The sequence below is a fragment of the Pseudomyrmex gracilis genome, unplaced genomic scaffold, assembly GCF_002006095.1.
Source record: "Pseudomyrmex gracilis isolate BER0280 unplaced genomic scaffold, ASM200609v1 scaffold_25, whole genome shotgun sequence".
Lineage (NCBI taxonomy): Eukaryota > Metazoa > Arthropoda > Insecta > Hymenoptera > Formicidae > Pseudomyrmex > Pseudomyrmex gracilis.
Window position 1 is genome coordinate 26,184 of NW_018020609.1, and position 23,094 is coordinate 49,277.

The window sequence follows — 23,094 nt, forward strand, 5'->3', positions numbered from 1 at the left end:
ATATATATCTCTACCCATATTTACCTACAACATAATTTTCTTCATACTATACATATGCATATGTTGTGTTTTTTTTCGCATTCACACACACATGTGCATACGTATGCCACAAATATACATAAATCTTCAAGGCACTCCTGATGTATATTACATTCATATTTTACAAGTTCATGTTGTGCAGCGTTTGATGAACGGAGCATCCTGACGAGACGTAAAACACGTTCTTCTTACATGCTCAATTTTTTTTCTTTTTTCTTTTTTTTTTTTTTTAAAGCGATCTAACACCGTCTGCGTCTCTTACATGCCTTCACCTAGATCAAGAGTCATTGAATGTGCGATTCCATGGCACTTATATATTATTCGCGTAATCAATCACATCCTTCTATTCTCATTCGTGTTTCAACAGAAATACAAAACAGTCGAAATTTATTGGGACTACGCGTTATACGAACATTCGCAATCTCAACGCATTATTTTTGGATATTTCTGCGCTAATGTAAAATTGGCGAATTTTGAACTATGTTTGGAAATTCATAGTGCACAAATATCGAGAAATAATGCGAGAGACTCAAATCCATAGATATCTATATATCACATATATATATATATATATTTATATATATACATTATACATATATACATATATATTTCTATATATCATAGATACATCTATGTTCAACCATCCAAGTCTCACTATTGATAGGTGAAGGCACGTATGGGATTCAGTGTATCCGCGCATTTATACAGTAAAACATAACAATGATTCATACAGCTTACAGAAAGAAAAGAAGAGATGCATCTTCTTCTGTCTTTTTTTTTTTTTTTTTGTTTTTCTTTTTACTCTGCTTGCAGTAACATCATCATTATTATTGTGTAACTACGTTTTACAGTTTTCTACGTACAATGCCAAGATTTTTTTTTTTCTCGTAGAAGAGTATATTCAATTTTAAAGCAAGTTTGTTAAAAGCGGATTATCTTTTAGCATTGCATGCTTCCCGATTAATTTTTTTTGTTTTTTGTGAAACGTCATAAAGGACACATGCATGGTCTCATTATTATTGTTTTTTTTTTTTATACCCGTTTATACTTCGTTTCATGAGAGAATGAAAACTATCTATATATATATTTGATGGTGAAACGGAGAAAATTCTAAGTTGCGTAAATGCTGCAGTAGATATTAAAAAGTGATAAATGTGTTTAAAAAAATTACGGAAATTACTCGTTCAAGAAAAAAATTTTTTTAAATAGAACGAACGTAACCAACATAGTTCTGGGCTGTATTTTCCACTTCACTTTTATATCGATAAAATATGTTACTAAATGCGTGTTTAATTAATGTAGTTACATATACTATAGAATCTTCAGAAATAAATGAATGCATTTACCGATAAAGTGAAGCAAAATACAAGGCTAATTATACTATGTCAAAAGACAAATTTTTATAACTCAAATCATTTACACTCATTATTACAATTCCAACCAATGATTTATCAGATTGTTTCAGTATTCACCAGATTTTAAATATTATTAATTTACATTTAACACTTTCCGCGAGACAAATTGTATTTTTGCAATAAACAATAAATGAAATCCACTCTTTCATGAAATAAAATTAAACTGCAATTACAACGCAATTAGCAATTGATACTGATAATTAAATTACATTTTGTAATCGTTAATTGTGGCGATTACACGCTATTGCGATTACGTTGTAATTACAGTGTAATAACTTGATTACAGTTTAATCGATTTAACACTCCACTCTGCGAATAGAATTACGCAGTGGACGGAGGCGTGTGTGTTTCGCTTCGCCTCGCTTCAATCTTTAATAAACACATTGATAACAAAAGAAAAATGGCGATCGGTGCACACACCTAACGAACTCGACCAGTACAAACGGGCAATAAATGGTGATGCTAAAACAAACACGAATAGCATATATGCAAGTCAAATAATGCAAATCTGAATATGTCAAAGCTGTGAAAGTCGAAAGTTTTTGTTTCCAAGTAAATGTAAAGAGATTTTATCTCGTATTTATTTTATATATTTATCGAAAATATAGATTGATGTATATATACCAAATATTGCCTACGTGTTTGCTGTCTCTGTGTCCATGTTACCTTTGGCTTCCCGCTTTAGTAAACAGCAAGTTTCACAAGCCTTCGTATTTCGTACTTAAATACAGTATGTTACAGAGAAACGCTTATCTATAAAGAATGCATGTACATCACCATCGCTTACCCCCTAGCAACATTTAGGATAATGTACACAAACAAGACATGTACAGGGTAATGGTTTTGATACACTGTCCGCCAGCATTTAAAACACCAATCTCAGTCGGTTTTCTGCTGATATAATTCCTTTAATGACTTGAGTTCGTCAATTAAAGTCTGATTTCTGTTTTCCAATACCGCGACACGATTTTCTAAGCACTTTATATATTCCTTCTTCTTTCTTCTGCATTCACGCGCCGCCTCTCTGCGCACATAAAAAAAAAAAAACAGAAAGAGAGATATATATATGTATATACATACATGAATATCCCACGGCACACGAGAATGTATTTTTATCGACACCTTTTCTATAGAATTTTTATCATATATCTTATGCATGTGTGGTAAATATTCATATTATCGCGCTCACCTGTTTTTAAGCAACCTCAATTCTCTCTTTCTCGCCGCATCCTCGACTACAACTCCGTGACCTGTATAAGCTGGAACATTGCGAGAGACTGCACTTTCCAAATTTTTAAATAGCATGTATCAAAAAAAGTCACGCGTGGTTTTGAACCACGATTTCCCAGCTTATTTAATCTTATACAATAAAAAAAAAGACAAAAAAAAAGTTATCATAGTCGTTAAAAATATATACATGTTTACAGTTTAGAGAACGCGTCCAATTGCCGTTTCTTTAAAAACAAAAAAAAGAAAGAAGAAAAAAAAAAAACAAACTAATGTACAATATACTAAAAACCAGAAATTGAGAGGTTTTTTCATTATTTTGGAAATGACGCAAAAGCACACCTGGGACAAAAAATTGAGTGTCCTGGCCCTGTGCATACTGCACTATAGCTCCACCCGCCGTCGCCGCATTGCTCATAGTTAATGTGTGAAGCCCCTGAACTCCCTCCCCTTGGGTCGCAATTTGAATAGTACCGGCAGGAATTACTGCAAAATAAGTTTATGTCGAGAATAATAACAAAGAAATTAATACGTTCTCAAATGAAAAATCAGTGATCTCTTGGTGCCGTAAACACATCGACGATGCACTGGAAATGAACAATGCATAAAAAAAAAAACAAAAAACAAAAAATTTTTTTATATGCAATCTTATATGCGTGTGATGCAAATGAATTTCAAGTATCTTGCTCGAAAAACGATCTTTTGAGATTTCTCTTTTTTTGTTTTTTTTGTAATCCGAATATATGACGAACACTATATCGATATCATCCCATAAGCAAGAATGCCACACCAAGCGAGTATCGTGAGAAACGGACATACGTTAGGCAGTACACACAGGGATGGAAGACATTTGTACATGTGCGTGTGGATTATTTGATTTCGAAATTTTGTTTTTCCATTATTTGAAAAAACAAAAAAAAACAAACAAAAAACAAAACAAAAAAAAGAATACTCCTCTATAACATCATCTTTTTCATTATGCGGAATAACATGAACTTATGGATAAACCTGTGGAATCTAATACAGCAAGGAACGACATGTGAGGATTTTTTTTTTTTTTTTTTTTTTTATTAAAAGGAAGATAAAGTAACCAACCTGTTTGGTAATGGAGCGAATGGGAAGACACTTCACTGTCCACGTTAGAATCACACTCGGAAGATGATTCTAAAGGTGGCAAACGACCGTCTGCAACACCGAATCAACCCCAACCCCCCATAATTAGATTTGTAATCGTTAATGTTTGTGTGTGTATGTGTGTGTTTCTGTGTACACGCATCGCTCTATATACAAAAAAATATAAATTTTTTTTCTTTTCTCGTTTTTTTAAATGTTTCTTATTAAATAGAATTTTGACTCGATAAATATAATTGTACTTTTACATAATTGCGAGTATTTGCATCCAGAAAGTGTTTAGTTTAGTCGTAAGAGAATAAAATAAATAAAAGAACAAAAGAGATTTTCATTTGTTATATATATATTCACATTTTAAAATTAAAACTATTTCCTTTCTGGCTGCTGATTTTATGGAATTACATATTTATGACGCGTGCAGTCAGCTCATACAAAAAAGGAAATAGAAAATATTTTGAGAAACATCTAAGTTGAAGAATAATTTAACTAAAAAATAGGAAGCACAATTTAAATTTTTTTCAAATATAAAGTAATCAATTTACGTTAGAAGAAAAATCTCAAAATTATCTCGACGTGTAAACTAACGCGAAGTGTAATTCTATGAAAATAATGATCTGTAATTATTTGATGTTTTTTTCTAAAAAAAAAATCACAAATGAACTGTGACAAAAATCATACAAAATGTCAAAACTACGACGAATCATGTATAAATTAATGTATAATCTTGCTTTCTAATATACTCTGTGCAAAATATCGAAAAACATCAAATAGAAAAAATTGATTTTGACAATCAATATATTGAATTCTTACACGGTTCGTATAGTCACGGTTAATATTTGATATATGTTTTTCCGCAGTGCATCTCGGTGGACATGAATGTGTTCGCTGATGGTATAAGTATTCGGAAGTCAGTTTTACCGAATTAAATAGGCAGTCTTGGACTTGTTTATCTGATTTTTTTTTTTTTTTATTGTCAATAGAAGATTTTTATATATATTGTTTTCAAATATAAACTCTTCTCGTTGTTCAATATAAATTTTGTTTAAGATAATGATCAGAGGAGCAATTTTTGCACTTGTAAATTCCTCTAAAAATCTCATAATTTCGCGCTTGGTTTTTGAAAATCCAAATAGTATCCTCTTTTCGCGCAATACTTCGTATAGAGCAAGCTTGGTATGGCATACTTCTCTTATCATATGCAACGCAAAGCATACAAACGGTATCATACCTTTGTCTGTCCACGCGTTCAAATTATACTTTGGAAGAGCTTCTATTACTTGCAAATCTAAGCAAAGTGTTAAAGAGCTTTAGCGAATAGATCGAGTGCGTATTAAATCATTCTTAAAAAGAAAAACACAATTTCTATCATTTTTAATTCAGAACACTAAATCAATATATTCATAATCAAATTAATCGACTCTTGCAATTGACTTTTCTTGGGCTCATTCTTTCTTAAGTTTTAGCCGTCAACCTTGAGAGTCTTGTTTTTGTCTTTATTTAATTAGAATATATCGTTGATTTGTGTGTATGAACTGACATGCACTTAAACGTCACATGACTAAGCAGAATATACGCGAATGCAATTATTTATCTTTGATATATCTTGTTACAAGTAACGTTCGCAAAACGTTTAATCGTTAGGCTGATTACGCGGACAACGTAATTTATGATGATATCGCGCAATCTCTATGATATCTTTGATACTTCTCTATCGCTGATTTATTTTAACAGCAAAATTAAACCGAAATTCTTTGTTGTGCAAAATGTAAGCTTGTTTAAAAAAAAAAGCACAATTGTTCTGAAGAACATTATCTTACCTGTGATCTCTCCTCCGCCTAAGTCGTTGAGGATCTTTCTATACGAAGGTCGTCTGGTAAGAATATTTCTCTTTTTAGGTGAATCCTCGTCTGAGAAACTGTCATCACTCGCAGTTTCAACCACCTGAACACAACAGAACAGAATTGTTCAACTTAAATCGCTTAAGAGTTCGTTTTTTTTTGTCACACTCCTCGTCTCTTCAAAAAAATCAGTTTTTGTGCACGTATCAATGTTTAAATCTACCTCTATAATATATGTTTAACACGAATATATATATATATATTGATACCGCTGCTCGGATAAATGTATCTTTGAGGCAAACCTGCAAAGAACCGTTTATAAATTTATGACAAATCTTACCTGAAGAGTTTGTAAACTGCCTTGTGCAGTTTGTATAACGGAATTAGGTTTGCTGACGAGAATAACGTTTCCTTTGGAAATGGCAACAGGTTGTATGTTCGTTGCAGTTTGTATTACAGATTGTTGATTGGGTTGTATAACCGATTGTACCTGCGTAAGGGTCATCCAGATATCAAGTACTACAGAAGGTTAAATCACAAGCTGTGTCGCTTAAAACTATATAGTCGTAGATATACATATATACATATGTGAGAGATAAATTTCTTATATAAAAAAGACAGAAAAACACATAATATCACATAAAATGATATATCCATTAATAAACGTATCCTATAAAGAGAAAAAGAAATAGCAAATTGTGTATAATATTCCGCTATAAAACAATTGGAACTCTTATGTGCTCGAAAACTTTGTCTAATGTGTATGTACAATGTATATCTTTAGCGATATTATATATTTGTAGAATAAAAAATATTATTTTCTTAATTAATATCCTACAAACTATAACTGAAACTGTGTCTGAATAATGTACTGCAATAAGATCTTATGGAAATTTTGTATTCCTAAGATAGATAACCAGCATTATGCAAGATCTAAAATTACTAGTCGAAATAATCAATCATAGAACAAATAAGTGATGACATGCAATATGCATGCTTCCAAATAAGAAGAAAGCACAAATTATCAGACATACATAGATACACAGGAGAGGCTCCTGTATACCTGTGTTGTTCCTGACGAAGGTAGTGTCAGTTGCACAATGCTGGTGGAAGCTACCAGATGATGTGTTTGCTGCTGATGGGTTCTATCGATAGATTGTACCGAGGTTGCGATTGCTGGTGCAGCATCACCACTTTGAGAACTCTGGGACAACGGATCGACACTTGATCCATTTTCCTCGACCATACTTTCCATATCCTCGCTACCTGGCGAGTTCTGCAACACACAAAACATATACTGTACCATTTTATGCCTGGCATGTATATACAATTGAAAGCAAAATATCTTAATTGTATTTAATTCAACTGTGAGAAATTGCTGCGATAATGTGGATGGATATCTCACTGATGACTAAGCTTGAAAAAAAAAAAAAATGTTAAATGTTACTCTTGTTTTCTAAGTATATATATATTTCTCTTATATTTTATAAATATATATATGGACACTACTGACATTTCACACCTGATTAAACGTTCTATAGCTTGATTCCGTCTCACCGACATAGAAATCAATGAGAAAATTGCTTGTCAATTTAAAATTGACGTTAAGTAAATCAACACGATATATCCAACTACATTGTCGCTAATTGAAAATACATAAATAACTGAATAATTAAACAGTTATGAGTTATTTTACACTTTTTTGATTGGATTACAGGAGTCTCCGAGAACTGAAGAATTTCTGTTTAAATATCCGCGTTCTCAATCGGACACGGAAAAAACTTGACAACGTAAACATTCACACGGGTCTCTTGCACAACGGAAAAGTTTTGCCAAAGTCATTTCTCCGGATAAGAAAAGAAAAGAAAAAAAAAAGCGTAAGCGCGCTCGTGCCCCCGTTCAAACTTCCCGCCAACGGAGAAGTCCGACGATACTGCGTCATTTACATAAGCGGATTCTAAAAATAATACGGGAGAACAATAAACACTCTCGAGGTGCTTGCGGAGAGAGCGGCGGTGTGTAACACGCGCCCCCGAGACCCAGGATATAAAATCCGATGCGCGAAGAAAATCGCGCGACGCGATGTCAAAAACGTTTTGGTCCGGGAAGCGCGGTGCTCGTATCCGCGCGCGGATAACGCGGAAATCGTAACGAGCGCGAGCGGATTCGCGGCTTGTAACCCCTATATCGAGCCGCCGTGCGATCGAGAAATGCGGTTTCTCGTCGCGCGGCGCCATATTTCGCTCGCATCTCGTCGCGCAGCAGAACATAAAACACGAACGCACGTCGGCACGTACGGCGAAGAAAAACGGAAACGCGGATTAAGCGAGTATCGGATTTGCCCGTCGCGTGCGTGGAGCCGTACGTGAGCGCGAGCGCGCCGCTGGTCCATGCCCGGTTGTTATTATTCTCCAGCTGGGGTACTTACCAGTTACGTATTTCTCGTCACCAAGTTTGCTGCAATCGGAGTGGGCAGTCGGGCAGGTACGTAGCAGCCACGTCAAAACTCCAGTGGCTTCGTCACTGGTGGAGACCACGACCTCTGAGTTGCGCGTCACAATCAAGATGGCAGTCACTGTCGTGGCGCGGTCACTGTTTGTCGCTGCTGCTGCTACCGCTGCTGCTGCCGCTGCTGCTGCTGCTGCTGCCGGCTCTGTGATTCGTTTTTCCCTCGCCCTCCGACCCCTCATAATCTCTACGTCTTCTATGTTCTACGCGTAACATGTGTGCGAGATCGCGGCTTTCAATTAAAAAAAACTGATGATTCTTGTGTGTTTATTCCACACATTGCATCCGTCTTTAGTTGCCGCACTTCGTCATCTTTCGCCGAATTCTCTCTATCTCTCTCTCTCTTTCTTTCTCAATCTTCTTTCTCGTTCTCTCCTGTTCGTATCTTTGTCACTCTTGCGTACGTGGTTGTGTAAGTGTTTTTGTTAATATCTCTGAGATCGTATAATAAATTTGTTAAAAATTTAATTTTAAAAATGACGCGCTTCGAAATTGTCTGACAGAAAATTTATAGAACAGGATTTTTAAAAATTATTGATTACGTAATAAAGAAAGAGAAAATAAATCATGAGAGAGGAAGAGAGAGAGAGAAGTGTGGTAACACTTGATATTTTTATCTCTTTAACTTGCAACTTCTGTTTTTTTAAATGTATTTTGTAATAAAAAAGACTTACTGTCTAACTTTCTCTTATTATATATATTATATATATATATATATAATATATATTTGTGTGTTACTTGCAAATTTTTTGGATTTTGTTTTCTTTTTCTTAGCCAAGTATATATCTACTCTATTACAAGTGCAAAAGTCGCAAGAAGTACAAACAACACGTACAGACTTTGATATTCAGGTATTTAAATTTTTGTTTTAAAATACATAATCGCATATAATGTGTACATATATATAAGAGATGATTTATTGAAACATTACAATGCTTTTTAACAAATATTTCTTGTACTTTTTCAAACGTTTAGCTTGTGCAATTATGCATATTTATTATAAATACAAATAATAAAAAGTATAACATACAGATTGATTATAACACAACTTTGATCTCCTACACATTTATGATTTCAAATATATAATATACTTTTATTCTTTGATTCTTATATAATTTATATAGATGTGTCATGTTTATAAATATATACTTTCTTTTAATTTAACATTGCTATTAATAGCCTTTTCCATTCAGCAGCGCAATCATTCTGGAAAAAAAATAATATAGATACATTTGTTGAATGTATATGTTATATAAATATTTATAACATACATTATATATAATTATATAATACATATATATATATATATATATATATATATATAATGTATGTGTTATACAAATATTATATATAATTGCGTGCTGTATTGGATTATTATTGAAATTCATTATTATTGCGAATATGCTCTTAGTAACGAAAAATCTCTTCTCGAGTTCGAATTAATTTATTAGCGCGATCAGAAGCCGCTTAAAGTCGTCACTGCAGTCGTTCTGCAAATGTAAAGAAATGTGAACAAATTAAAGCTTAATATTAACTGAAAGCAAGTCATCAACATTCACATATATTTAGATATGATATATGTAACATAACTGATGTATACATGTGCGTATGTTACAAGTGTGCATGCAAAGATGAAAAATCAATAAAAAAGTAGAACAATAAAGGATACAATTTTGTATATCGATCAGTAATTTAATTTGTGTTAGAATACAAATTTCAAAAGAACCAGATCAATTTTTCACTCGATCGATTGTATATTTGTACACAAAGAAAGATCTAGATACACATTTTTATTACAGTATGTGTTATTTCACACACACAAACGAGTAATTCATTTCACATTATTGTAATACTGTAAGTGTCAAACGCGGGGTGAGTAATACAAAGTAATACCATATTCACCGTTAAAATCCAAACAAAATTATAAAAGGAACTTGCTAAACCAAGGCAATTGTGTACACATATAAAGAAAGTGTTATGTGATGTATATATATTATCCCTGAAATATTTTTCATCCAAGAAGTTTAAGCAACAGTTTCTTGTAGTCGCCAGAAGTGTCATCCTGAAATTTATGGAACGTTATATGGAATAAGTGAGATATAATATTTTTTTACATGAGTTAAACAAGCTATTGTTGTTATGTAGTTCGTTAGAACTGCGCAAAAGTGTAACCTTTATTGATCGCAAATTAATGTTAATCCGTCGCATACGTTAAAGCCCAAGAGATAGAAATTATAGAAATGCAATAGTTTTTATAGCTTCATTGTAAATAAAGCATTACTTCTGTCGGTTAAATATATAAATAAAGAAAAGATTTTTGCAGAACACTTATAAAAAGCGCAAAAAATATATCGATGCTCTCTTAATTTGTCGAAAAAAACTCAGCTTTATCAATTATTATGTTCTGTTTTTTGTTTTCTGACTTTGAAACAAAATACGACAAAGAGGAAGCGATTAAAAATTAAAAAAAAATAATTATCAATCTCTAGAACAAATAGCTTGATATAATACCACATTGCGTGAATTATAGAATTTACAAAAATTTTACTTACGTCGACAGCTTCCGCAAGAGATTTTCCGTAAAGTTTCTCGTAAGTTTCTTTGATATCACCCAGATCGATCTCGGATCGTGTCACAATTATGCGTATCAGAGTCGAATCATTCGTGCCCATTCCGCGCATGGCTTTGTACAATTTTTCCGCGAAGTAAGCAGTCTTGTCGCTAGCGCATTTCACTAAAAAAAAATCATAATTCATAATTTACATTGAAACAAATGAAGATCGAGAACTGCGGAGAGGAGAGAACTCTCTCTCCAAGATAATTTTTATCCTCCGAAGTCCCGATTATCTCAATGTACCAAAAAAATATATAATATCTATGATGTGTGACACTCTGCGTTTGTAAATAAATAAAAAAAAACATGATGTACTAATTATAGTACGTATAAGAATATACCAGTAGAAGAGATGATTATATACTATATTTAAATATACAATCACAATTCGTACCAATAGCTAAATAGCCGTCTTCAAGAGCGCCCGAGAATTCTCTCTTAATGGCGTCTTTAATCTCGTTTCCAGAGATTTTCTCGTATTCTTTGAAGATTCTTCGCAATTGCGGGAAGCTTCTGGTGATGAGGATAGAGTTGAAGACGCTCTCGTCCGTACCCCATTGTCCTTCACCCGCGGAATGAAGTTTCTCGGCGTCCTGAATCGCGGCTTCCTCATCAACATCGGTGTTTTCGTCTCTGTTAGCCTGATCGTTGACGAAGAAAGAAAATAAAATAAAAGTTGACAATAGATAGAGTTGAATCGCTTATCTCCTGTTTGGCTGGATATACTTACACAAGACAACGACACCAGAAGTCTCTTAAAATGACCGGAAGTGTCGCTCTTGAGATCGTCTTCCAGCTCGTTGCCGTACACTAAAGAAACAGATGATGAAATCGAATATTCTTTAAAAAGATATGACAAAAAATCCGATTCAAATGATAATATAAATTTAATATACGCAAAGTAATTTAAAATCGGTAAGATCTCAACAAACAAAGAAAACAAACAAAGTGCGAAGGAAGTATTGTCAGTAAGACAAAACTTTTACATTTTTAACAACGCGCGCACTGGTTGCGGTGTGGCGTAATAAAAAACAAAATCCAGCTTTTTTGCAAACAATGCAAAAATGAAGGAGATCGTTTCGAAACTTACGATCTTTGTAAACAGCCGATATCGTTCTGATAGCGTAATTGCTCAGAGACGCGAGGATCTCGATTAGCGCGCTCTCGTCGGTACCGATTCCGGAAATGGCCTCGTGCACCTCCATGGCGAAATATTGGGGCAGAGGTGTCATCAGGGCGATTATAGCTTTTTCGAAGTTACCGGACAGCTCCGATTTGAGAGAGGATAAGAGATCCTTGCCGTACATCGTCTTGAATTTTTCGGCAATCTCCAATCGTTGCACGATACCTCGATGAGCAAGAACGTCGATGATGGTCTGTTCGTCGGTGCCTATACCCTTCATAGCGGCTCGCAAGAGACTGGCATCTTCCTCGGCGTCAAAGGGATCGGCCGGATAAACGGTGGGTGTGCACTGTGCAGACATTTACGGATGAAATATTAGAGTTCGTTTTCATTGTCGCACACATTCGACACTCAAAATAATTATTTACGTTAAAAAGTTACAAACTTGTAGAATAAAATTTTTATTTATTTTATCAATACTTGTTTAAATCCTGTTTAATGTAAAACAAGATATTTTCAAAGTCGCTTAAAAAAGAATTCTTTTTTAATTTAATAGCTCAAAATGACAAGATTGTTTTAATATCAACTGAATGACTCAGATTTATCACAAAAATGTTTTTCTTCACTTATGATTCACGTTTACGGTTGTTTTTTTTTTACATTGTTACTGAGAAATTAACATATTTAATTACTCACCTGTACGACAACATATTTGTGACCAGCCATCTTTTTCCGGGTATCTGAAAACAATTTTTGACATGTATTGTTTTACAGAAATGTAGAAAAAAGAAGATTTTTGTTTATATTTATAAAGGTGTAACATATACACCTGACAGATAATTAATTAATTAGTTTTCGAATAAATTTTTGGAGTTTCACGAATTGTGATTACAACACATTCCGTTCAGACCTGTTTACACAATAGTAATTTTTATGTTCAATCTGAAATGACTAATGCATGAGTAAACAATGCAAATCCGACGGTGTCGTCCTTGACTCATTTGAGCTATACGTTACGTTAGCGACGATGATCTCATCTCTGGTAACGCGCTTGATCGGTCATTAAATAATCGAAAATGATCCCGCGACTCGTAAATTTTTCGGAGATAGCGACGAAGACGTTCTGTTTCGCAGGATCTTTGGAGCACCGCAGGATTATATTGATCGGACCGGCTTTAAAGTGACACTTTGGGGTGTGGCTTTTTGATTTACCTCGTTTGATGACGTTGCGGCTCTTTCCGGAGAACAACGTATCGGTTCTGGTAACCGACTAACGTTCGTTCTCTGTCGCTGGGAGCCAACGTCGACGAGAAGCAGCACGGAAGAGAGAAAGAGGAAAGGAATTTGTTGGTGGGGCGACACGTCATTCGTGTCTGCGAGAAGACGAAGTGTATCGGCGATCGTGAAACCGGTATTTTCGCGCAAGAACACTAGGAGGAATTATTTATTTGATCGGAATATCGGGGTACACCAAGTATAACGATTACGATGTGTATTTGCGATCCGCGCACCTTCGACGATTAATTTTGTTTTTACACGCGAAAATGTTTTACGCATCGCACAAATCATTGTTTGCTATTTATTGAAATCTCTGACAAATTAAATAATAATAATAATAAATCAAATTAAGTAAATTAAATTGTAACTTCAACCTATTTTTCTCGTACGCTTTTCTCTTGTTGACAAAGGTAATTAATTTTAATGATTTACAATTAATTATCTTTCCTGCAGTTTATCTCAATTTTATTTTTTTAGTGGCAGAATTATCTTACGATATAACACTTTTGTAGATGATAATGTTATTGAAGAAATCGATTTAATGAAGAGTAAAATCGACGCGGATTGTTCGACTCAGTAGCTCTCTAATGATCATGATTTTCAACATTGGAAATTATAAATAAAACACGAGTTAAAAACGTTTTATTGAAATTAAAAAGGTGTGACATGTGCGTGTTATCAATTATAACGTAATTCCCAAAGAGATACGGCGGAAGTACGACATATATTTTTGTTTTTCTCATGTAAGAAAAAAATTTTATTTTAACAGTGAGCTATTGTTCTAAGCGATCGTGTTGTACATGATACGTTGATGACATTTTAATCGACTTTATTTCGACAGAGTGAACTTTGATTACAAAAATATCAAATAATTACCGATAATGTAATGATTACTATGTCGATATCACGACTCGCGAATCGATCATGTGTGCGTGTGTTCAGAATAATTATTATGATTGAAAATGTTACAATCAAAAAGCGAAGTTATGAACTATTGAAGAAGAACTATATGATAGTTACATTTAATTGTGCAACAGACAATTTTTACACATATATGTAAATTTCGCTTTGTTGCAAACTACATGTGCGGTTGAATAAAACATATGTTTAGTATCTATAGGTTTTTAATTACTTATTAAATCGCGTGTTTATATCTTTGAAAATGCACAAATTCAATATGAAAAATCTTATATTAAAAAGAATTATATGTCACTGTCACATATATCTGCATATGTATATATATGTATGAGATATGTATATATTATATTATATTATATTATATATATATGATATATATAATATATATGTGTTTTAAACAATTATATTAATGTTACTCACTCGTTGATCTATATGCACGTATTAATTCCACTAGTTAGTTAGATAGTTCTACTAGTTAGATAGTTGGCACAAGACGCCGGTTACTCCTTGAATTGGTTCTTTGCTGCGTCGTACACGTACGTGAACACTTTGCTAACTGGAAAGCATTCCGACACAGCGGCGATATTAAGGACATCGTTGAAGAAGAAAGAAGTGGGGTTGGACGCATAGTGTGTGTCGAGTCATGACGCAACAGAGAATATCCTGTGCCGTGTTCCTGTGGTGAATCGAGAGATGGCGAAATCAATATAAGAACATTAAAAATATATATATAAAAGTTAAAACAAATAAACAATGTAGAAACTATTGATGAAAGTATTATATCTTAGCATACTGGAGGGGGGAGAGAATGTATATTATTAACTATATATGTTATTAGAATATATCATTAAATTATATGTTGCTATCGATATATTTATATACATTTTGCGTGTAATTTTAATTGAGACAAATAACGATAATGTAAAATGATATGTAATAGATATATGTTTCTTAGATTTCTCAGAAGTTACAAATGATTTAACACACAATTCATAACTCATTGAATGAGATCGTGATGTCTGTTGCAAGCATCTCATTTCTGCAACGGGGGCGTCATACACCGCATGATGTCATACACTCGCGTGAATCTCACCTGAAATTTATTCATTCAAGATCCAATGACACATTCGAGAGAAATGCAATGATTCTACCAACATAGCACTTATCTAAATGACTTTTAGTTTAGTGTATATCCGCTTTTATCAAAGCGGAATAAGTTTCCGGAGAATTTGATTTGAATTTTTATTCGATTTACGTCTTCGAATGTTGAGAAACAGCGTGTAAGAACTTAATATAAATATAAAACAATACTGAAGTATCGTATGTTAGAACATATATCGTTGTAAATATGTATGTAAAAAGTTACTTATGGATTTAAAAATCATAACTTACCTCATTGTTATCGCAACAGACCGTATATAGTTCTTCTATGTACGTACACTGATCAATCGATTGAGTTAATCCGGAATTAATAAAACTGGTCCGTAGTAGAAAAACAAAAAAATACATTCAGTGTGCTGTCTGAAAATGTTTTATTAAGAGTACATATGGCAAGCGAGGCTTCCGTTTTCCAATTCCTCAGATTGAAAATTCATCTCCTCAACAGTTGTTTTTTTTTTTTTTTCCTGATACATACATATATATATTTATATATTTATATACTGTCAGTACGATAAAAAGTGCATTTCTCTAGCACATTTTGCACTTGTCTCTTATCTAATTCTCTACTAAAAATTTGTCTCTAGGTTTATCACCTTCACCTCACTTTGACAGAATCGTTCAGACTCCTTGTGTGTGCGAATCGTTCCCATTACACATTGTCTCTGCACTATACAGTTTATAGTACAGCGAAGAATATTCGAGAGCTCAATCCTATGATCATTCGAAAAACCTGTGAATAATATCCTGATGATGCATTTCTTAGATTTTTTTTTGTTGAATATGATACATAGTCTCCTCTTAACAGTAAAACGTATATTCTCAACATATCGATAATTTATATATATATATATTTATAAGAATTTTTTTAGAAAATCAACACACACACATATATATATGTGTGTATATATATATATATATATATATGTGTGTACGTGCTACATGTACTAAAAAGTCCTCACACATCAAACACATCGAAACAAGATATGTTATTTAACAACTCAAAAAATTGTGCGTTACAAAGGACTCAACACATCACATTACACAACACATTCTTCAAATCATAACTTTTCTCTCTATGCTGTATAATCGAAATTAAATACATTGCTAAAGTTATAAATGTGCAGATCTTTTGTTTGTGTAGGTAACACTAATATAAATTTGTCATAGACGAGTTGAAAAAAACTGAATGAAAGAAATGTTCGAGAAAAACGCATGTTGTTTTCGCTAAATTATGCGACGTGTTCTTTGATATGTTTTATGTACCTAACTATTAAACATTTTTGCAGACGCAAGTAATACAACATACTTGTAACATCGGTAAAAATATCTCTAACGGCAATACCATTCGCAATAATACTAAGTAATAATATAATAATGATGTAATGAATATATTTATTAATAATAGATGTATAGAGAAGAGAAGGATGGGGGGGGGGAGGGGGAAGAAGGGAGAAAGAGAGAGAAAGATAGAAGAAAGGAAAACTTGAACGATAGTAATATTAGGATGAAAGAGCGACTTAAGAGTAGCATTAGGAGCAATCGCAATAGTAGTAGTAATAGTAGTAGCAGCAGTAGCAACGATATAATAGCGTAACACTTTCGGAAATAATAATACTTCGATTATTTGTAAGAGACAAAGAACGTAAGTGTAACACGTATATTCATATTTTTTTCTCAACGTAAAATTTCTGTACAAAAAAAAACTTACAAAAAACCATATAAATTCGCAGGCGAAACGCGGTGCGAAATTTATAAAACATTTTCTGCGATACAAGGCTCGATACAAGTGCACATATATTGATATTACTTAATTATAAATGCGCTCGTGTTTTTTTATGATTTGTGCAACCATTATTAGCTTCGGTATACATTATGAAAAATAAAAAGTATCTCTCTAAAAGTCGTGTACAGTAAAACGCCGATCATCCGAATGTCGATTCGAAAAAAAACTGAGAGCTGCAGAGAGTAAACAACTTATCTTAAATAGAGAATAGAAATAGAAATTTGTACAAACATACACAAAAAAAAATACTAGTAGAATTGTTTAGTAACAATGTTCGTAATTATAAATTAGATAAAATGAGACAAAAAAAAAGTATCATGATACAAAGAATAAGATTACGATAACTTCTTAAAATAAATAAATATTCTCTAGTAACAAGATTATATAGCTCTATTGATAAATATATAACATTGCTTTAAACCCTTCAGTACCTGTCACGCTGTATAAACAGTCAAAAACTTGATATACAAAGAGAATTGCACCGAAATTATAAACTTCAAAACTTAAAAGTACAGTTTGTTTTTTTTTTTTTTTTTTTTTACAGTCTAACATTTAAATGCGATTCTCCGATGTGACATAAAATTACTGGGGTCAATGACGAGTATTTACTTTGTAGTGACGAGTATTACTTTGTATGTCGCACGAGTACTGCAGGATTCAAACACAGAAATAAACATATATATACAAATGTGTTTCAGAATTCGCGTTTGCTCTCATATCGTCAAAATCCTCAGTCAATTCTGTTCTGAACCGCGGAGCTTCGCGATCGAGAGAGAAAACGCCCAAACGTTTTTCTAAAATATTTTCTACACACACACATATGTTTAGCACTGAAACGCAGTAGTTGTGAGAGACGAAAGGTGCAATTTTTTTATTTTTTTATTTTTTTAATATTAAACATGATGTGTTGGGGGGAAGCGGTATTTAGCGGTATTTTTTTTTTTCGGTTTGATATCTCTGCTGGAAGAATATCTTTGTTTTCTTTCTCACCTGATTTTCCTTTTCTCTTAAATCGATCACTCGTAGGAACGCTTTTGGTTTTTTGTTTTTTTTTTACGAAAACATCTCTCTCTCACAAACACGCTCTTAGGACAGTCGCCGTTCTACTGTATTTTTTTTTTTTTTGTTTTTATACATAATAATAGCATTTGCAATACGGCAAATTCTTCAACAACAAATGTGCGCTCCTTTTATAAAACTTTACAGAGTAGGACACCTATAAATCTTACCACCCGAAACTCTTTCCGCAATTAATACTAAAAGCATATATGAATAAAGGAAGCATATTTTGTAATGAAAATTTGAAGATATTTGTTATAGTCATTCTCTTGAAGCAGTGGTTCTTACAAACGACGATTTCACTCTTAGAGAAGATAGTTTTTTTTTTTTTTTTTTGTTTTCTGTTAGTTAATTCTCTACACACACTATGCAGACATCTTTAAAAATTGCGAAACTTTCATATTTGTCACACACATGTTTCTTACATCTAAAATTATTCTAGAATTAAAATCGTCTTCGTAGAAAAGTAAAAAAGTAAAATTAGTAAAAAAGTAAAAATATCATTATTTACTAGAAACATCACTGAATTAGATTCTAAAGTAGATTAGAAAAAGTAATTACAGATAAAGAAACTATAAAACGGATTATTAAATTTCATTCCTATGTATAAATTACTTGAAATTGATTTTTCTTATTGTCCACAATTTTTTTTTTTTTTTTTTCTATTTACATATACAAGCGCTCTACTCGTTTACTAGATTGTAAAAAAAAAAGTTACAAGATTTTGCATGTAACTTCTTATTCAAATAAATTGTATCATATAATAATTCAAATCAAAAATCACACGCATTTAGCTTGATTAGCTTTTTTGATTGAGCGACTCATTTAAGGAATCACGAAAGTAATAAAAAAAATTTTACCGATCGAGCACAATAGTACACCGATCTCTCTTGTCGTTCATTTTTAAAAAAAAGGAAACATTTCACCGTATCAGGAATTCGTATAAAGTTCTTCACCTGCTCGACCACTTTTTACTACAAATGTATAAAGTTTTTTTTTTTTTTTTTGACACCGATAATGTTTTTCTACACCCTGTATTATCCGTTAGGGAGATGCAGATGCGTTAGAAAAAATCAACCTGTCACACATCCCACAGTAGTAGTTTCAAGTTCTTGCATCAGAACTTAGCAGAAGTGACGCGTGAAAAAACCTCGAAAAAACTTTTCTAATTGGCGTAAAATATTTAAATTGATTTAAAATACATCCCCAAATGTTGCTCTCTCTCTCTCTCTCTCTTCTTTCTTATATATATTACTCTTATCGATAAATCTAATCAGCACACACGACGCGCTTTACGTCCGACGAAAGAAAGCGGGTGGTAAAGATAAAGTGTCCTATTCTGTGCAACAATAGCACAATTATGGCACGAAAGTTAATATAGCCTAAAAGAGAATTCTAAACAGAGTTCAAGTTGGTTCAAATATAAATACATGTTCAAGGGAGCCATAATTTTTTTTTTTTTTCTCTTCTGCAGTGTACTATTTTCGAGACGGCTATTTCAGTATTCTATAAATTTTTTCTGCTCGATTTAATATGCAAATCGATCTGTTTTTAAAATTTTTTTTTCTTTTGGAACTTCTTCCCTTTGTTATTATTTCTATATCATTCATTCTCGTACATCGCGCTTATAGTAGATACAAAAGACCCAAGAAATGCACTTGGGTTCAATCCACACAGTGCAGAACTTAGGTCTGCAATGTATTCGTGATTTCTCGATGTACCGTTACCAAATCTTGTATGTAGCCAGCTAATCTGGCGTTTAACGTATCCAAATTTTGTTTTTGAACCTTATTTGCACTCAGAGCAAGTTCTAATTGTTCATGAACTACATTCAACATCTCGCGAAGTTCTGCGTTTTCCTTTTGCAAAGCCTTGAGAAACAAGAAATTAAACGTGTAAATGCTTGATATCTAATTTATGATATGCTGCATGTTCACAAAGCATCATCAAATGTATTAAGGGGGGAAAAAAGAGAAAGAAACAATATTCAATACATACCACAAAATCTTTGTTTGTCTTAGTGGCCATAGTGAGAGCTTTAATTTCTTCATTTCGCGTTCTCAGCTCACTCTCTAATGCCTCAACTCTCAATCTTAAAGCCTCAGCATTGCCTTCCGCAATCTTTCCAGCCTCTAAGTCAGCGTATTTTGCTTTAATTTTGGCATTTTCCTCTTTGTACAATTGTAGCTGCCTCTTCCACTCGTCAACATTAGCTGTGGATTCTTGCAACGCACTTGTTAATCTCGCATTGTTGGTTTTAAGTGTGGTCAGTTCTACCTATAAGATATCAATTACTTCACTGCACGCACATCCACCATTTTTACCATTTGCAATAATTAAAAAAAAAAAAAACAAACAAAAACACTAAAAAAAAATCATACCTCCCACTTTTTTGCATTAGCGGAACTCTGAGCTAGAGCAAGTTTCAGCCTGTCGTTCTCATACTTAAGTTGCACCTCAGCCGACTGTCCACTTTGCGTAGAACTCAATTGCGCTGATTTTCCTTGATGTTGTGGACTTTCTGTACTCTGCTGAGAAACACTCTGTGATCTTGAATGGACTGCGTTTTTCAATTCGTCGTCCACTTTATTTTGACAACTACCAGGTAAAGGACTGCTGCTTACCGAAGATACATTGTTCTGAGCGGAAATCATATTGGCGTTCGGGTTTGGGTTGTTCGACGCCGACACATTGGAGTTGATCATCGAGGAGTTGGGTGGATCTATAAGGTCTTGCTCTGACGATGTCATGCCCGATCGAGACGTGATTGGACTGACATTTGCGCTTGTAGCTGGCGTTGCCGAAGTACTGTTTGACTGTAACTTAGCGCTGGCCAGTTTGGTGGCTTCTTTAACCTCATGAAATTTGTCGATAAACTATATTAAAATAAACAATATAATTTTCCTCTGAGAGCATGATATATATATATATATAAAGCTTACTGTTTTGTGATTTTTAAACAAAAGCACAAATGTAAACACAAACCTTTCCTAATTCAGCCTCAGACGCAAAACCTAAACCGTATACTGTGTTCGCCCTGACATCCGACCACTGGCCAAATTTCTGTGATGTTTTGGTAAAAGTCATGTTTGGAGTAACTGTGCTATTTATGACAGCCTGAAAGAAAAATATTTAGAGAAATATTTTAGAGAAAAAACAAATTTTTAATCAATTATTACACAGATTTTTATCTTCATTTCTTCATATTGCTATATATCAAATATTGCTCTTTTAGTTACCTTTGCTCCTTCGACTGAAATTATTCTATATAGACTTCTGGTGGAATCGTAGAAGAATGATACAGATATTGCTGCTGACGATGCCGGCACCCAAGACCTCTTGGTCTTGGGATCGATGTGAAAAACATGTGCTTTGCACGTGAAGATTGGTTGCTCACTGTAATTTTTTAATTCAAACGACAAATAGAAAATACATACGCTTATTTTATAATTTATTATTTTACGACACACAGAGTATCTCTATTTTATTTATCATCTTCTCTCGAAAGAATTATATATTTAAAAATATATACACGTTATAAAAATATCATACATATAAATAGATAATAGATCCTGAAGAAAAAAAGAATACATTTTTTTCCGAGTATATTTAACATCAACTTTGCACAACAGTGTGTGTGTTAAATAAATAGATTTTTAATTAAACGTTAATAAAACATACAGTGCTTTTGTATCGCACAATTATGTATCAAATATATAAAACCAAGTGCGTGAAAATTGAAAAAATTATTCGAACGTGCGTTTCTTTGTTCAACAAATTCCGCACGAGCTAATTTTGAATCTTTTCTGTTGGTTTTTGTAATAAAACAGAAAAAAACACCGCAAGATATATCGAACGAGTTTCATTAGGCGACGAAGTTGCGAAGATTATTTCGCGGAAAAGAGGCGAGATTAATTCTGAATCACGTTATTCTCGTAACGCGTTCCGCATCAGAGGTGTCACCGCTGAGATCGTGAAAAAAAAACGAGGAAAAAAATACGCAGAGGAACGCGGCATCGCGTGTTGAAACAAGGGGGGGCCATTGCCTTCCGCGGTTTAAATTGCGGTCCGGGTTTTTAATGCGCGATGAGGGGCCGGGGTGATGAACAACGATTAAGAACAATTCGTCGAGCGTTACACGCACACGCGCGCAAACGGCAAATTAGAGAGACGTGATCTCGTCGCCTTATATACGTGCACGCATTACACACCCTTAAAAGGACTCCGGGATAGAGCAGTCCCGCGACCCGGGGATCATCACACTTACCCCATTGTTTCCTTTCCCGATGTCATATAAGAGGCTATTCGTGAGTCAGCGCGGTCTCATTAATGTTCTCTAACGCGCATTCAATGTGAACGCGCGGCGGCTATTTTCAGATCGGAGCGGGCGAGATTTTTCGAGAAACGGCCGAGAACCGTCCGAGCGAGGCGAGCGATCCGCCAGTTGACAGCCGCCATTGGCCGAAACTGTCTGTGGTGTCTATAGCGCGCGGCCGACGATCACGCAACGGCGACGAACGCAAGTCGAAACTACTGCTCCGCGCGCCACGGTCCGACGGTATTTAATCGATTTTCCGCGAAAGGCACTGCCATTCGTCGTTTGTAACCTTAGCGCGAATCTCGCGAACCACCTCCTCTCTCCGAAGGAAACGTCCGATTCGCGAACGAGCGAATCTTCTCGTCGCTGCTTAAAAAACCAGCCAAGCGGCGAAAAGTCACATCGCACGCGGTATGTAATCGCAGATTCGCGACGACGAACACGCACACGGAAGATCCGTAATTTCGCGTTCGAGGAGCGCGAGCTTCTGTTTCCGGAACGCTCGTCGTGCGTGCCCCGCGTTCCCGCGTTGATTGCCAGCCCGGAGAAACAGCGTGTAAATTTAAACAGTCTGTGAAAACAAACTCGCAAGCCGACAAAACGAGAAAACTAAATCGAAAAATGTTCGTTTTGCGAGACGAAGTATCTTCGACGAGAGGTAGAGCGGTTCGTGTGAACCGGA

General features: G+C 34.1%; 3 protein-coding genes across 17 annotated transcripts; all 3 read right to left on the bottom strand.

Annotated features, from left to right (window-relative positions):
- Positions 1–232: 232 nt before the first annotated feature.
- On the bottom strand, positions 233–8,713 carry LOC109852176 (cyclic AMP-responsive element-binding protein 1). Of its 10 annotated transcripts, none has more exons than XM_020423086.1 (8): positions 8,079–8,713; positions 6,714–6,926; positions 5,991–6,140; positions 5,630–5,753; positions 3,777–3,866; positions 3,024–3,167; positions 2,644–2,713; positions 233–2,478 (listed from the first exon to the last, which is right to left on the bottom strand). In XM_020423086.1, exons 2-8 carry the CDS (start codon positions 6,903–6,905, stop codon positions 2,334–2,336), a joined length of 915 nt encoding a protein of 304 aa, XP_020278675.1. In that variant the 5' UTR covers positions 6,906–6,926; positions 8,079–8,713; the 3' UTR covers positions 233–2,333. The 10 variants fall into 10 exon arrangements, with proteins under 10 accessions (XP_020278675.1, XP_020278681.1, XP_020278677.1 ...); XM_020423092.1 differs by having other exon boundaries at positions 6,813–6,926; positions 8,079–8,712; XM_020423088.1 differs by having other exon boundaries at positions 2,644–2,704; positions 8,079–8,710.
- A 416-nt stretch (positions 8,714–9,129) lies between these two features.
- Positions 9,130–14,656, bottom strand: LOC109852175 (annexin B9-like). 5 transcript variants are annotated; one of them, XR_002249976.1, is made up of 8 exons: positions 13,108–13,245; positions 12,592–12,635; positions 11,863–12,244; positions 11,503–11,582; positions 11,167–11,413; positions 10,711–10,892; positions 10,061–10,220; positions 9,625–9,648 (listed from the first exon to the last, which is right to left on the bottom strand). XR_002249976.1 is itself a non-coding variant. In XM_020423083.1 (7 exons), exons 2-7 carry the CDS (start codon positions 12,619–12,621, stop codon positions 9,314–9,316), a joined length of 972 nt encoding a protein of 323 aa, XP_020278672.1. In that variant the 5' UTR covers positions 12,622–12,635; positions 13,108–13,246; the 3' UTR covers positions 9,130–9,313. The 5 variants fall into 5 exon arrangements, 4 of the variants coding, with proteins under 4 accessions (XP_020278672.1, XP_020278673.1, XP_020278674.1 ...); XM_020423083.1 differs by lacking the exons at positions 9,625–9,648; positions 10,061–10,220 and adding an exon at positions 9,130–9,364 and having other exon boundaries at positions 13,108–13,246; XM_020423084.1 differs by lacking the exon at positions 10,061–10,220 and having other exon boundaries at positions 9,486–9,648.
- Positions 14,657–17,554: 2,898 nt separating this feature from the next.
- On the bottom strand, positions 17,555–22,894 carry LOC109852174 (homer protein homolog 2). Of its 2 annotated transcripts, XM_020423081.1 has the most exons (7): positions 22,362–22,893; positions 21,334–21,490; positions 21,080–21,211; positions 20,719–20,970; positions 20,476–20,622; positions 20,093–20,371; positions 17,555–19,965 (listed from the first exon to the last, which is right to left on the bottom strand). In XM_020423081.1, the coding sequence occupies exons 1-7, from the start codon at positions 22,385–22,387 to the stop codon at positions 19,780–19,782; spliced, it is 1,179 nt and encodes a 392-aa protein (XP_020278670.1). In that variant the 5' UTR covers positions 22,388–22,893; the 3' UTR covers positions 17,555–19,779. The 2 variants fall into 2 exon arrangements, with proteins under 2 accessions (XP_020278670.1, XP_020278668.1); XM_020423079.1 differs by having other exon boundaries at positions 20,476–20,970; positions 22,362–22,894.
- Between the last annotated feature and the right edge of the window lie 200 nt (positions 22,895–23,094).